Source organism: Dromaius novaehollandiae, chromosome 6, assembly GCF_036370855.1.
Source record: "Dromaius novaehollandiae isolate bDroNov1 chromosome 6, bDroNov1.hap1, whole genome shotgun sequence".
Taxonomy (NCBI): domain Eukaryota; kingdom Metazoa; phylum Chordata; class Aves; order Casuariiformes; family Dromaiidae; genus Dromaius; species Dromaius novaehollandiae.
Genome location: NC_088103.1, coordinates 10958305 through 10971536, shown reverse-complemented (window position 1 = coordinate 10971536; position 13232 = coordinate 10958305). Strand labels below are relative to the sequence as shown.

Sequence of the window (13232 nt, the reverse complement as noted above, 5' to 3'; positions counted from 1 at the left end):
GGAAAACAATGTAGCTCATCCCCTGGAGCACAGGCTACCTAGATTCTTTTGCACAGAAAGTTAAAATTAAAAAAAAAAAAAAATCTTAACAGCAAAGATTTTATGCCAGTCATACTTATAATCACATGAACTAATCTGTCTGATCAATACTCCATATGCAGATCCAAAATACTATGAAGTTTCCTCTGAAACTGCCCAATTCAAATAAGGCCAGACCATTTTCCTTCCTCTGCAGGGCCATGACTTTTTTCAGAGCCATGACTGTGGCTGACCTTGTCACATTTCAAGTACTAGGTTCTGGACAGGTTCTCTTAAAGCCATAAAAAAAAGCACAAGGCATCTGAAGAACAGAAACACTTTTAAGCAATGCTGTACTTGAAGCTTGTGACTATTTAAAATGCTAAGTGAATTCTAAATGATAAGCTACTACTAAATTCTTGCACCTTTGACCAGTCGAACAGTAATACAGCACTATTTTGTTACTCCCCACATTGCATTTGTGATCTTAATCCAGACAAAGGGTTACTTTTAAATCTCAGTCTACATATCATGTAAACAAAGGAATTCCAATTGGTTATAGTGGGCAAGGACACCTGTGAATACAGAATACCACAGAAAACACTCATTACATGCCTCTGAAAAGTTAAGTACAGAATCAAGGCACATGTGGTCAGTATAAACTACTGAAAAGAAATAAAAATGGTAGCAGTTCTGCAGCCATTTCTTCCAAATGGAAATTTAGGCCACAGCTCAATTTATTTTGTCATGATGAAACAAACAAGAAGCAAATTTAAATTTATGTTCATCTTCGCTTCTGGATAGCTATATTAATTAGACATGCAAAACTTTGACATGAATGAAGCTAATTAAGTATGTTCTCGAAGCCCCAGAAAAGCTTTAAAGACTGAAATCAAAGCCTTTCAAAATGCGAGTTATAACAGAATACTGCATTTTTACTATAGAAGCCCCAACAAAAAAGAGGCTTTGCAATAGAAAAGTAGACAAAGTCACTGTCTGCAAGCCTCAGTAACTTCAGTTACAGGGAGAACTAGAAGACTAGTGACAAAGCAGCAGGCTAGCAGGTTGAAAAAGAGGTAGGATGAGAAAAAATGAGAAGCAACAATGAATTTAAAAGGAAATTACATAACAGCGTGAAAGTCAAAAAAGCAGAACAATTAACATTAACACACTCCATTTTTCTCGTAGAAAAACGGAGTTCATATATTTATTTTTTCAATTGAAGTATTCACCATTAAATCACACTTCCACTGCCAATGTGAAATCCCATCTGTGGTAAGTGGTAGCATGTTTTAAAAGACATTTCCTTTAAAAATAAATAAATAAACACTGAAACCTTTAAAACTACTGAGCAAGAGATTACACAACAGTTCAGAACAATCTGGCTTACCTTTTGAGAGCGCAAGTGAGTGATAATAACCACAAGCAACTTGTACAATTTGGATCTCTGATAAGCTTTTAATATTTCTATTGGGGTAAGAAAACAGAGAAAGAATTAAGCTACTAGGTCATGGTAGGAAATACAGTCACATAAGAGGAAAACAAAAAAGGAAGCCTTTTCACTGTGGTATGTATGAAATTTAAATATTCTAATTTAAATAAAAAGCTATTTAGTAAAGTTACAAGTCTTAAGTCAAAGCTTCTTTGCTAGCTCCTGTAAAGAACAGTCTTATTTTTATATTAATGAGGTTAGTAAGAAACCATTATGAGAAATTAGGCAGAACTGCTTTGGAGACACTAGGAAGGAGATGTCACACAGCTGAATGGAGAGAATGAATACGGAAAGCAAGAGTCAGAAGACATTTACTAGTCTTCAGGAAAAAAGGGCTTTCTAGTGTATTACTCTTTTTCACATTAATATTAAGGACTGAATTACATTCTGTTCAATTTGAACAATCAAAATGTATTCTCTTTCCTTTCACCAACATTAACCTCAATGGAACCAAAACTTCAGCTTTCAGAGCTAGTAGCAAGCATTGTTCAAGCTCACAGTTTCATCAGGAAGTTGAAAATATTTGCAAAGGTGCATGAAACCAGTATAAAAATATGATAGCATACTTTCAGCTTTTGATGAGAAAAACAGGAGTCTGTAAAAGCCTTTAAAAAGGCTTTTAAATTTGATATACAAAAAAGAGCTCTACTTTAGTTATACATTATTCACATTTATACATATGTCACATACAGCCTTGGTCAAATTTCAAATGACTACTCTTCTGAGGAACTATTACTTTCGTTTTCTATGTAAAAATAATAAGAAAATTGGAAAAGAAAGCCTCCAGCCTGCAAAGATAGAAATTTACTGGTACGGACAGTTCTACTGATTTCAGTGAACCCATTCATCACAGCAAAAATGTATGCTTGCCGGACTTCAGTTTGCTGGAATACTTACAGCATAACGCAAATACTACACCAGATAAAATTCTTTGGCGCTGTAAAATTTATTCATCATTCATTTTCAGAACTGGGAGATGCATTATTCGATCGCAGCTAAAACACCTCAGGGTGAAAACTACGGTATGAAGATCAGATAGCAAATGGCCTTCTTCAAATGTAACCCCATAACTGGTTATAGAAGTTTAACACTCCGCTTCTCTAACTCCCAAATGGCAGTTATTGATCCCCATTTATATTCTTAAACTACTCATACTACTTCTCCCACGTAACTTCCACCCTTAGGAGGCTACTTTTAAAAAAACAAAACAACCAAACCCACAACACACTTCTCAAATAAGCTACTTTTGAGAAAGAAAATAAACAGGCCACAGCATTCAAGTGTCATAGCTAAAATACACTTTCTAATGTTTGTTTTTAATTATAACAGCAAGATAGCTTGGCCAATGTCATTTAAGCACATTTTTTTCATACACAGTAACTTTATAATAAACTTATTTTTTAACCTGGGCACTCGGATGCACTCCTCTGTTCCAGGCAAGCCAAGCTGTCCATCAGTAGCCAGACCCCAAGCATATACTTGACCCTTGTCATTTAATGCAAGCGTGTGAGCTTCTCCACATGATACAGCTACAATATTTTGGGCATCTAGTGCACCAACATGCTCTACAAAAAAAAAGTTAATAATTAAAAAAGCTTTATACTAATGAGCAAGTTTTGCTCATCACAGCTGACAGACATTTGTCTACTAAGGTATAAAATGAAATCATACAAAGAAGTCTAGAAGCCTGCCAAAACATCATATATCTAAAATTATAAGAACACTATCCCAGGAGAAGTAGAGTAACGTGATGCGCCAAAGTAATCCAACAACTTTATCAAGAGTTAACTTAATGCACCAATATAAAGAAATGCACAAAAAATGCAGTTTGATCGTAACGGTTTCTTCTAACCTTGACATCTGAAAGTGAGTGCACAAACTCAATTAACATTAAGGTCAAATAGATTATCATCAAATGTCTACACATGTAGACATTATGTAAGAGGAAAACATTCCACCACAGTGACTTAAGTTCACCTATTCACTATTAAAAAAAACCCTGCAAAACAAGGCAGGGCAAATTAAAGACTAAAGCCATTGATCTTAAAATGAGCTACATGATGTCCTCTTTATGATGCAAAAAGCTGTAGAAACCAATCTCAAAGCACAGATTTTCTAGGCATGCAATGCACACCTCTGAAAACCAAATATTACAGTATTGTGATTTCTCCCAGTAGTTTGCATCAATACCTTTAAATTTATTTGGATGACCTCATGCTTTGTATTCGTGCTTATGACTTGTGATCAGAAGTCAAACATTTTCATTTCAGTGACAGGAAAGGGGAAAATATCAGAGCCTGTTATTAAGCCTGGATTTTTCAAAGTCCCCTTAAATAAGTGCCTGCTTGGACATTTTATGCCCAGTTTTCAAACATGTCAAATTCTGTTCTGGCTTAAGGATCACACACTACTGAAAAAGCCTGTGTATCATCAATGTAACACAGACTGTAAACACAGCCTAACATAGTCTAAGTCAGTTTCAAAACAGCAGCCAACAATAGCTGCAACATGTAGACAGTCAGTTTCCAAAATAAAATAACAAAAGCAGCAAACATTCATTTGGCTAACAGCTCGTCTGATTAAAGAGGTTACCACCCCAATTCAGCCCATTAGTCTCCACAGCTCCGCCAGTGAAAGAGGTCATGTAAAGGCTCTTCAGTTCAGGAAACACCATGCAGATTAGCTTGGACTGTCTTCACTGCCTGTTAAACCAGCAGGGCTGACTTTGCCTAATAAGGATTAAGGAGCATTCACACAACCCCTATGGCCAGCAGGGCTCTGTGGGGAGGAAGGAAGGGAGGCACGGCTGAACAGCAGCACCATTGGTGACACTGAGCTGGCAAAGACAAGCAGTTAGTGACAAAAGTATCTTTAGTTATCACCAGTACATCCAAAAAGAGAGCATCTGTCCATTTCTAAAGACACTGAACCTCTTAAGACTGCCCAATGAAAGTTATCCCAGTGTACCTACTTCACACTGGAACATTCAACAACACTGTCAGTAACCTCCGGATGGAAGAAAAATTAGAGAGAAGGACACTACCATCCTCATGACTGTTCTGTCTGAGCATGTTAAAAAAATATATTTATAGCAACTACTTGTCCATTACATGGGAAAGCTCAGAGAAAGCTCAGAAAAGCCTGTTGTAAAACAAAACAAAAATTAAGTCAGATTCTCTATGGTAATTTTTCAATTAAAAAAAATAATTCAGCATCATTTTCAAAGTGGGTTACAAGTATTCAGAATTTATTAAGAGTTGGTTCCACAAACTGAATTTCTATTCATGTTCATGAAGCAAACGTTTACATAAGATTAAAGTTCATCACTTACAACATCCGTTTACTGTTTCCTGATAAAAGTCAAGATTAGTTTTAAAAGTTACATATTAACTATGCAAGAAAATCTTCACTTGGCACCAAATCTGAAACCCTGAATATAAAGGAGAACTACTAAATTATTACATACTAGAAGGGCAGTAACTGCTTGAAAAAAACATTATTTCAATTTGAATTTTTGTATCTATTATTGTACCAAGTAACTTGCAAAATTGCTGTAAGATATACTAGAATAAACTCTTACTAAGCCTTTTGGGTTTGCTTTCATTATGCTATCAGTACTGCCAGAAGCACCATTCCGTACCTCTCAGGAGCATGCAGATATGACTCACATGCACGGCTCTGAAGGGAGCCCATGTGCACACTCCTCTGCAGCCCCTACAAGATGTTTACCAACTCCTGCTATAGAACAGCACTAGCAGCAAGCAGGAATATACACACAACATAGATAAGGAAGAAAAGGGACCAGAGAAGTTTTATACTGCACCCTTTAGGTTTATCCAAATACTATTCCTATAATCAAGTATAGGCTGCAATGTCTTATCAAAAGTTTTTAGTTTTTTTTTTTTTTTTTTTTAAATAAAAGGACAATTAAGAATGTTGCTTTAATCAGACTTGCTCCACATCACACATTAGACAGTTAAAAAAAACACTGCATGTTTCCCAGCTATGGCATACCGAATATTAATTTCTACCATCTTCCAATAGCCAAATACATAATAGAGTACAACAGTAGCCCACGTACTGAAGCAAATCACCCCCCCCCCCCCCTCGGGATTAAAAACAGACAATGATTCCCACAGCCTTGGATAAAGTGATTCCACACTGGAAACAAAAAAATAGTGGCACTGTCCAGCTGCATGGTGAGCAAAAATTTGGGGACACAGACATTTCACAGTTGGCTGTTTCCAACTGTCACAAAATGTGATCCAAGCAACGGAATGCTTTTCAAGTAGAAATATGCCTATTCTTGGAAGAACTACTGTGCACACAATTCAGCATACGCACAAACTGCCACTATTTGTAGCATAACAAAGTGAAAGATACATGCACAAACATATACATACACACTCCACAGGTAAATACTGCTAAACTTACCGGGTCTTTTCCTGGCTTTTTCGTGCCCTAGCTGTCCCAGATCATTGCATCCACACGTATAAACAGTCCCATCATCCAGGACAAAAACAGTATGTCTGAGTCCACATCCCACATCTCGGACCCTTTTATTTAAGAAAAAGCCACTTTTTCGGGGTTCTAAAACAATCTCTTCATCAATTCCACCCAATCCAAGCTGTCCAAAAGATGCGTTTCCCCAGCACAACATGTTTATGCTTCTCTTGATCAGAGATCTTCCAGCTTCACTTTTCTAAAATTTCCCTTCTGCGTAGCTGTCAAAGAAAAGTGTACAGTTTTTCAGTATTGTTTATAGTGTGTTATCTCCTATATAGCATGTCATCCACAAGTTTGATTTTCTATATACCAAGACCAGAAATATTGAAAGATTTTTAAAAGTCTAATTTACTTTCTCAGATAGTATTTACACGAATGCTGAAGTAAGATGCTTTCTTTCCCATTTCATATGCAATTTTTTAAATGTACAGGTCCTCAGTTTTACACATTTCAAAATTTTAAGTTTAATTATATTCATAAAACTTCCTTAATCCCCATTTCAGAATCATACAAATGGCAATCACAACAAACTCTACTCAGTGCAGTAACTTCAAACGCCTTTTAATGAGACAGTACAACCTGGAGCACAGAAACGCAAAAAGCACTGTGAGTGGCTTCCAGAAGATCCCCCAAAACAGCATTTGACTCACAGCTTGGAAAAAATTGGTCAGTTCTGATAAAACCAGTTATGCAACACAAAGAATAAAGTGATGTGTCACTCATATCTAAACAAGTATGAGTCAACTGAACTTTCAATTAAAAATAAATAAGATAAATAGATAGCTGCAACACAGGCCCCAATCTGCACTACAATCAACACAGACTACAGCTTCATAGATAGTTCTGCCGTAACATGACATACGCAAATTCATCCATGCAAACACTGCTCCCTAATGCCTAGATCACATCTTATCAGTATTTCTGCTGACAGACTTTGTACCTATTTGGAGAGGATACAAAGCTATACTTCTCTTTCATTTTCAGTATTACAGAGAACTTGTGAGGATATTCTCAACATTACTTACACTACACTTCCATGACAAGTAATTTCCCCGTATTTTCAGAGCAATTCAAGAATCAGTGCAACACAACGTAAAATTTCTGCAAATTTTCACCAGTGACCATTAGAATTAAGGCGGCATGAATAACGGAACATAGAGTAAAATGCACTAAAATACTGCTAACGCATTCAATCTTACCTTGTGAAGGGTCATGACATATATAAGCTACATAAATGTAAAAGTGCTCACAGGAACCTGATATCGGATACCACTGAAGTGTTATAAAACACTGAAAAACAGCAAAATTTTTGCCAACATAATAGGATGAACTATTTTTCTTTGCAGAAGTCTATTTGCAGTAAACAAGATGCCTGTTTTCATGATCTCATGCAAAAAAACCCAGCCAAACAGCTTAAAATATTTTGCATTTAGTTTACCTATCTCAGGACATGATGCATGATCAAATATTTCTCTAGCTGTTACTAGGTATATCCTACCACATTCAGACGGGAACATCAAAACGAAGACGCCTTTGGTTAAGACACAGCTATGTAAGAGCAACCTTCACGCGTCCATAACAGTGAGAGCCATGCAAGCTTCAACCTGCAATACAAGAAATTTTGAAAAGACTTATGATTACAGCGCTCCAGGATTTCCACAGTTGAGAGCTATCTCCAGATGGGGGAAAACAAAAAAAGGAAAGGATATCTCTTTTCTAAGGAAACAGATGTATTTTCCCCCACAGAAGTTTGTGTTGTTTTTCTAAAGTCAGCCTCCAAGGAAGTTTCGTACTTTGATCTCAAATCCTGGCAGTGTTTTCCCTTGTCACGAAAGCTACCTCACGTCGTCAGCTGTAGGATATTACTACGTGTGACGTCAAAACCCGTCCAACGCCGACATCAAACAGCAGAGATGAAGGAAGCCGCCCAACTCCTTCCCCACGGGGACGGGACAAGTATCGGGGCCAAAGGAAGGCTCTGGACGTTTCCCGCACGCTGGAGCACGCTGTGGCAGCGCGCTGCCGGCGCGCACTGACGCGAGCCCTCGCTGCGCCGCCCGCTCCCGCCCGGGGCTGCCGCCGCCAGCCTGCCGCGTCCCCGGGGGCGACCCCGGCAGGGAGCCGCCGCGCCGCGGCCCCTGCCCGCTCCGGCGGGGCGGCGTGAGGCTCCGCAGGGAGCCCGCAGCTGCGGAGCGGCGCCTCCCGTAACGGTCCTAACGGCCCCGCTCCGCCAACCGCCCCGCAGCTGCCCCGCCGCGGCCGCCGCCCCCGGGGCCCACCGCGCCGCGCCCCACCCACCGCCCTCCCCGCGGCGGGGCTCCGGCGGGCCGAGCGCGGGCCCGGCCGCCCTGCCGTGCGTCCCGCGGGGCCCAAGGGCGGCGGCCGGCTCCGCACAGGGGCAGGCGGCCCCCGGCGGCCCCCGCCCGCCTCACGAGCGGCGCGTCACAACCCGGAGGAACTCACCGGGCGGCAGCTCCGCTCCGCGCCTCGGCCCGGCCCGGCCCAGTTCGGTCCGGTCCAGTTCAGTTCAGTCCAGTCCGGTCCGGTCCAGCCCGGCCGCCGCAGGCGCTCGCCGGCCAGCGCGCGAGGGCGAGCTGCGCCCACCCCGCAGCTGTGACAGGGCCCGGCCGCGCTGCTGCGCACGCGCGCGCGCCTCCTGCTCCACTTCCTCCCGCCCCAGCCTCGTGCTGCGGGGCGGCGGCGCGGCGTGACGTCACGCGGCCAAGCGCCAGGTGGTGCGCAGCAGCACGCCCCGCCCCGCCCCGCCGCCGGAGGAGGGGCGTGCGGGGGCTCGCGGCGGCCGTTTAACGGCCCGCGCGAGCCGTTGGCTGCGTGGGGGGAGGGTCCCGGCCCGCCACCTTGGCAGCGAGGCCTCCCGAGGCGGGGAGCGTTCCCGGGGGAAGGGTGCTGGGGGATGGCCAGGTGGTGAATAAAGACCATGAGTAACCGTGTGACTTGAGTAATTGCTATTTGCCCATGGAGAGGCTAAGCTGAGAAATTCACAACTGAAAAGGAGCGTGATCACGAAAGGAGACATGATGGAATAATACAGCTGCTGAGAAAACTGCATCTCCCCAGGGTTTTGGAAAAAAGTACAGCAAAATTGAGGAAAAATAAAAGTCTGAATACTGCAGGTGTGCTGTTATCTTGAGTGTTTTCTGGATTGATGACTGCAGCTTTAATTATTCTGATTTTGGAACAAGTGAATGCAAAAAAGAAAAAATTCAAACACAACAAGCGCTAGCATCATTGTAACACATTTCTGTATTTTTAAAACCAGAAGGTGAAAGCGCGTATGACTCCCTCTGTTTTAGTGGAGAAGGGGCCTTGGGGGCAACACATTTCCAAAGGCATCCATCCTCCATGCCATCTCCTTGCTTTCCGAGGGCAGGGAAAGCGCGAGGGCAGGGAGAGGGCAGGAACTGGCGCTGCGAGGGGGAACGAACTGCTCGTTCATGCTCCACGTCACCAGCAGCCTTCCCGCTATCACTCATGGTTCGGGGAGACGGGTGGGGCTAGGGCCTCCAGTTCCCACCGCGGGCATTTCAGTGTAATATTGAAACTATATGAGACAAATTCTTCAATAGCAAGGGATGCAATTTTCTGGAAGGTCAAATATTTTGCACTCAGGTTACAAGCTGGACTCAGGGTCAGAGGATATATAAGCAGGGCACGTTAAAACATTTGTTCCGCTAAGTGTGTATCTTTAGTGGGGCAATGGTAAGTTCAGTCAATGCACTAGACCCATTTTTTAGCTTTTTTATAGGATTTTGCTAAGTACAGGGGGAAAAAAATCCATTGCAATTTATGTCAGTGAACTGCATTGGGAATCCAAACACAGAATTTCCTTATTTAGCAGCCTCTGCAGTAGTTCTGTGGTCCAGGTTTATGTAGGTCAGGAAGTAAAAAAGGGCCAGGCTCAGGCATGCCTTACAGCAAATGATTTTGCAAGCTATGGGATAAGACAGTCTTTGCGGTTGTTTGCTCTTTAATAGAAAGTATTTTAAAAAATAAGTAAATGGGATAGCTTGGGCCAGCCATTAAACACTCCTGTGGACATCTAAATAGGGAAGACTCTGCAGGACTTCTCACCTTCTGGGGTTGTAATTTTATCAGTAAAGATCCAAACCGGAAGTCTCAAATTCACACCTAGAGTAAATGAGATAGCTGCATAGCTGACAAAGTCTAAATGATACAGCACTTTCAGGGTAGCAAATATACAGGTTTGTTATTTAAAGGAGAGATGTGACTAATTTGCCTTTTTCCAACCTTCATGTATGAATGGAAAGTTAGCAGTAGCTATTATACATAGCAAATGGAGGAAAACATTTTATTTGTTATCTTCTAAACTCCCTTTCCCTTTACATATGAGACCACCACGACAGTAACTGCAAGTAATTACACTGTGGAGTAGATTTTAAATATTAAGTCATTCATTGTGCAGTGTGTCCTTTGACCAGCATGTGGAGATGTGTCCATGCACTTGAAGATAACATTAATGTACCTACAGAAGTTTTACATAGAAAAGTATTTTTCTGTAACTAGCCTAACACCTTAAATAAGAACCATGTAAAGCATGAAAAAACATCTAATGTTATCCCACAAACCTCACCTTCCTTGTGTAATAGTCATAGCCATTTTATTTAAAAGAATTTTTTTAGTGCCAAGATCAGTTTACTGTTAATTAAATAATTCAAATGTATCTTGAAAATAAATATAAACCATATTTTCATTTCCCTTACGACCTGTCTTGGGAAGTTTTCTTTTCTGTGCCAGATAAGCCATACCATGTCTACCTCCATGCCTCGAGAAAGCCCCTTCCTTCATGAGGCTAAAGATACACAAGCGGCGGGGCGGAGGGAGCGCGTACCCCGATGGCACGGCACGCCTTGGAGTCGCTGCCCCTCAGCATGACTGCTGCTGCACCCAGCGCTGTTAAATCTCTGCCCCAATGTGGCTCTGCAGTTGCAGCGGGCAGCAGAGCGGTGCGGGTGAGCACACTTGTGCCGACCGTGCTGCCAGAAAGAAGCTGGGGTAGCAGGGGGAAGGTGCAACAACGGGAGGGCACCGGATCCCTGCAGCCTGGTCTGGCCTGGCAGCAGAGCCCCAGCATCCCAGAGACTTTTATTTACTCCACTGAGAGGGGACAGTCCATGTCTCACCCTGTGAGAAATATGGTAGGAATTTTACAATGGCAATCTCACTGAGTTTACTGTTTTCTGGATTTCTATCAATGCTTTATCAATTTTGACTGACACACCAAAACAATTTCATTTTTGTATACATATAGTTTAATAGATGAGCCTATGGACAATTTCTGGATGCCTCAAAATTTCCAATGCCCATTCTAGTACTTGTAAAAAACTAGTATTTTGCACTGAGAGTGAAAAAAGGGAGCCTAAATCTTCAGCGAAGGGATTTATCCCTTCCAAGTACCTTAGCATAGAGGGCTTCCTGTTACAATTGCACAGCCTTCTTATTAATGGACATAACAAGCAGGAAAGTATTTTCAGGTGTACTGTCATTATTAAAATAGCAATGCCTGGCTACTGCCCGGTGATTGCTGTCAGCACAATTATCTTTGTAAATTGTACCCCACTTAATCACCTATTCAGACAATACAAAAATGAAAAAGTCATATATAGTGTTAACTAATGTATACTTGATGCTTTATTACCAGAAAACATCTCTGGTTAGTATGCATGTTTCAGAAGGTTATTGTATTATGGAATAAAACTTTCTGTATAGTTAACACAGGGAAACAGAAGTACGTGGACTGTCTGCTCTCTCCTTCCACTTTCTCCTGGCAACAGTCAGTACACGCTTTTTAAACACTAATTCCTCATTTCAAACCTCTCTGTTTTATACTCTGATGTGTCACAGTCTACAGAAAATAGAAATGGGTGTCCAAAACAGCTGATACCATGAAATTAGAGATGTCAACATTTTGCTGTGAGAAATTGCTAGCTGTGATGAAAAGCCTTTGCATGGAAGTTTCTCCTTGATTAAGACAAAGGAAAGGCTTTAGAATGCAAATAACCTTACAAATAAGGTAGGGACAGACCTTTTAATGCCATTTCAGCTTGCCATTTCATCCTATATTCTTCACAGTATCCATATTTGGATGTTAGTGAATTACTGAAAATTTCTATGTACACAGGCATACTCACACATACATATAGAGTATGCATGTTTTATTTGCTCCGTTATTTTATAGATAAGACCATGTTTTAGTTCTCTGCCTGCCCATCCTGCTCATAGTAGTGATTCTATCTGGTTCAAATGTAAATGTACCTACTAGTAAGGCCAATTATTTATTACTTGATGGGGATGTGGTGAAAAAATGAACAGTTTTTGATCTATTTGTGAAGGTAACTCACTACATAAATGCTAAATCTAAAATATTTCAATGTTTGTGTCTAACTCAAGACACCTTATTAAGGGATCTGTTTAAGGAGAAGCTGAGCATTCATACCATCAGCTAAGATTACCAGAAACAAAAACCTGCAACCCCCCATCACACTCATCCTCCCGGGGCACAAACTATAGCTGAGGTAGCCAAAAGGATGCTATTCATAGGATGACGGATGTAAAGAAAATAGAAAAGCAGTGAAGGACAACCATGAACCCTGAACAGGAAGACCACAATGCAGGGATCAAGCTGACCTTTGCATTGGGTATGCAGCTCTTGTGCTCACAAACTTCTGCATGGATCCAATATCCCCAAACCCACACAAAGAGCAGCTGGGACTCAGAGCCACCACCCCATGTCCTGGCAGTGTGGCAGAAGCCACACAGCAAGTTGGGGCTGAAGATGCTGAGCATTTTCCAGCATCCCACACAGAGTGCTGGGAATGCAGCCCCTTCCCGTGTGGAGTGTGTTCTCTTCCTATTGGAATGACATATTACACTATTACATGAATTCTTTTATTATGCTATTTAACAGCACCAGGAAATTCCCATGTACCCTTGTGTTTTTTCACGCCATTCTGTTCACAGGGAGTTGTTTTAAGTGTTGGATGCTAAGACACCAATCCCCCTGTCATTAAACAAGGCTTTTGGTAAGGCAGAAATACTGATCTTTGATTTTTAAGGCGCACTTCTACAGACACAATATCAAGACTTGAGCCAGTTCTGCCCTGCAAACACCAATTTGAGAACACACTGAATCTCAGCTTATAAAACAGCAGCTCCAAGTGGTGCCACATGCTGCTGA

At 41.6% G+C, this 13232-nt stretch overlaps 1 protein-coding gene across 5 annotated transcripts in view; it reads right to left on the bottom strand.

The window, feature by feature from the left end:
• The window catches only part of HERC4 (HECT and RLD domain containing E3 ubiquitin protein ligase 4), a 46491-nt gene that overhangs the window by 28737 nt on the left and 4522 nt on the right, over nucleotides 1–13232 (bottom strand). For 2 of the 5 annotated variants that reach the window (XM_064513663.1, XM_064513665.1), the window contains exons 1-5: nucleotides 8480–8743; nucleotides 7515–7620; nucleotides 5945–6234; nucleotides 2916–3075; nucleotides 1409–1485 (exon numbers count right to left, since the gene is read on the bottom strand). In XM_064513663.1, the coding sequence (XP_064369733.1) occupies nucleotides 1409–1485; nucleotides 2916–3075; nucleotides 5945–6170 (463 nt within the window). In that variant the 5' untranslated portion in view covers nucleotides 6171–6234; nucleotides 7515–7620; nucleotides 8480–8743. Of the gene's footprint in view, nucleotides 1–1408; nucleotides 1486–2915; nucleotides 3076–5944; nucleotides 6235–7454; nucleotides 7621–7809; nucleotides 8026–8479; nucleotides 8745–13232 lie in introns of those variants that run through there. The other 3 variants (XM_064513664.1, XM_026106426.2, XM_026106427.2) reach the window with 3 other exon arrangements.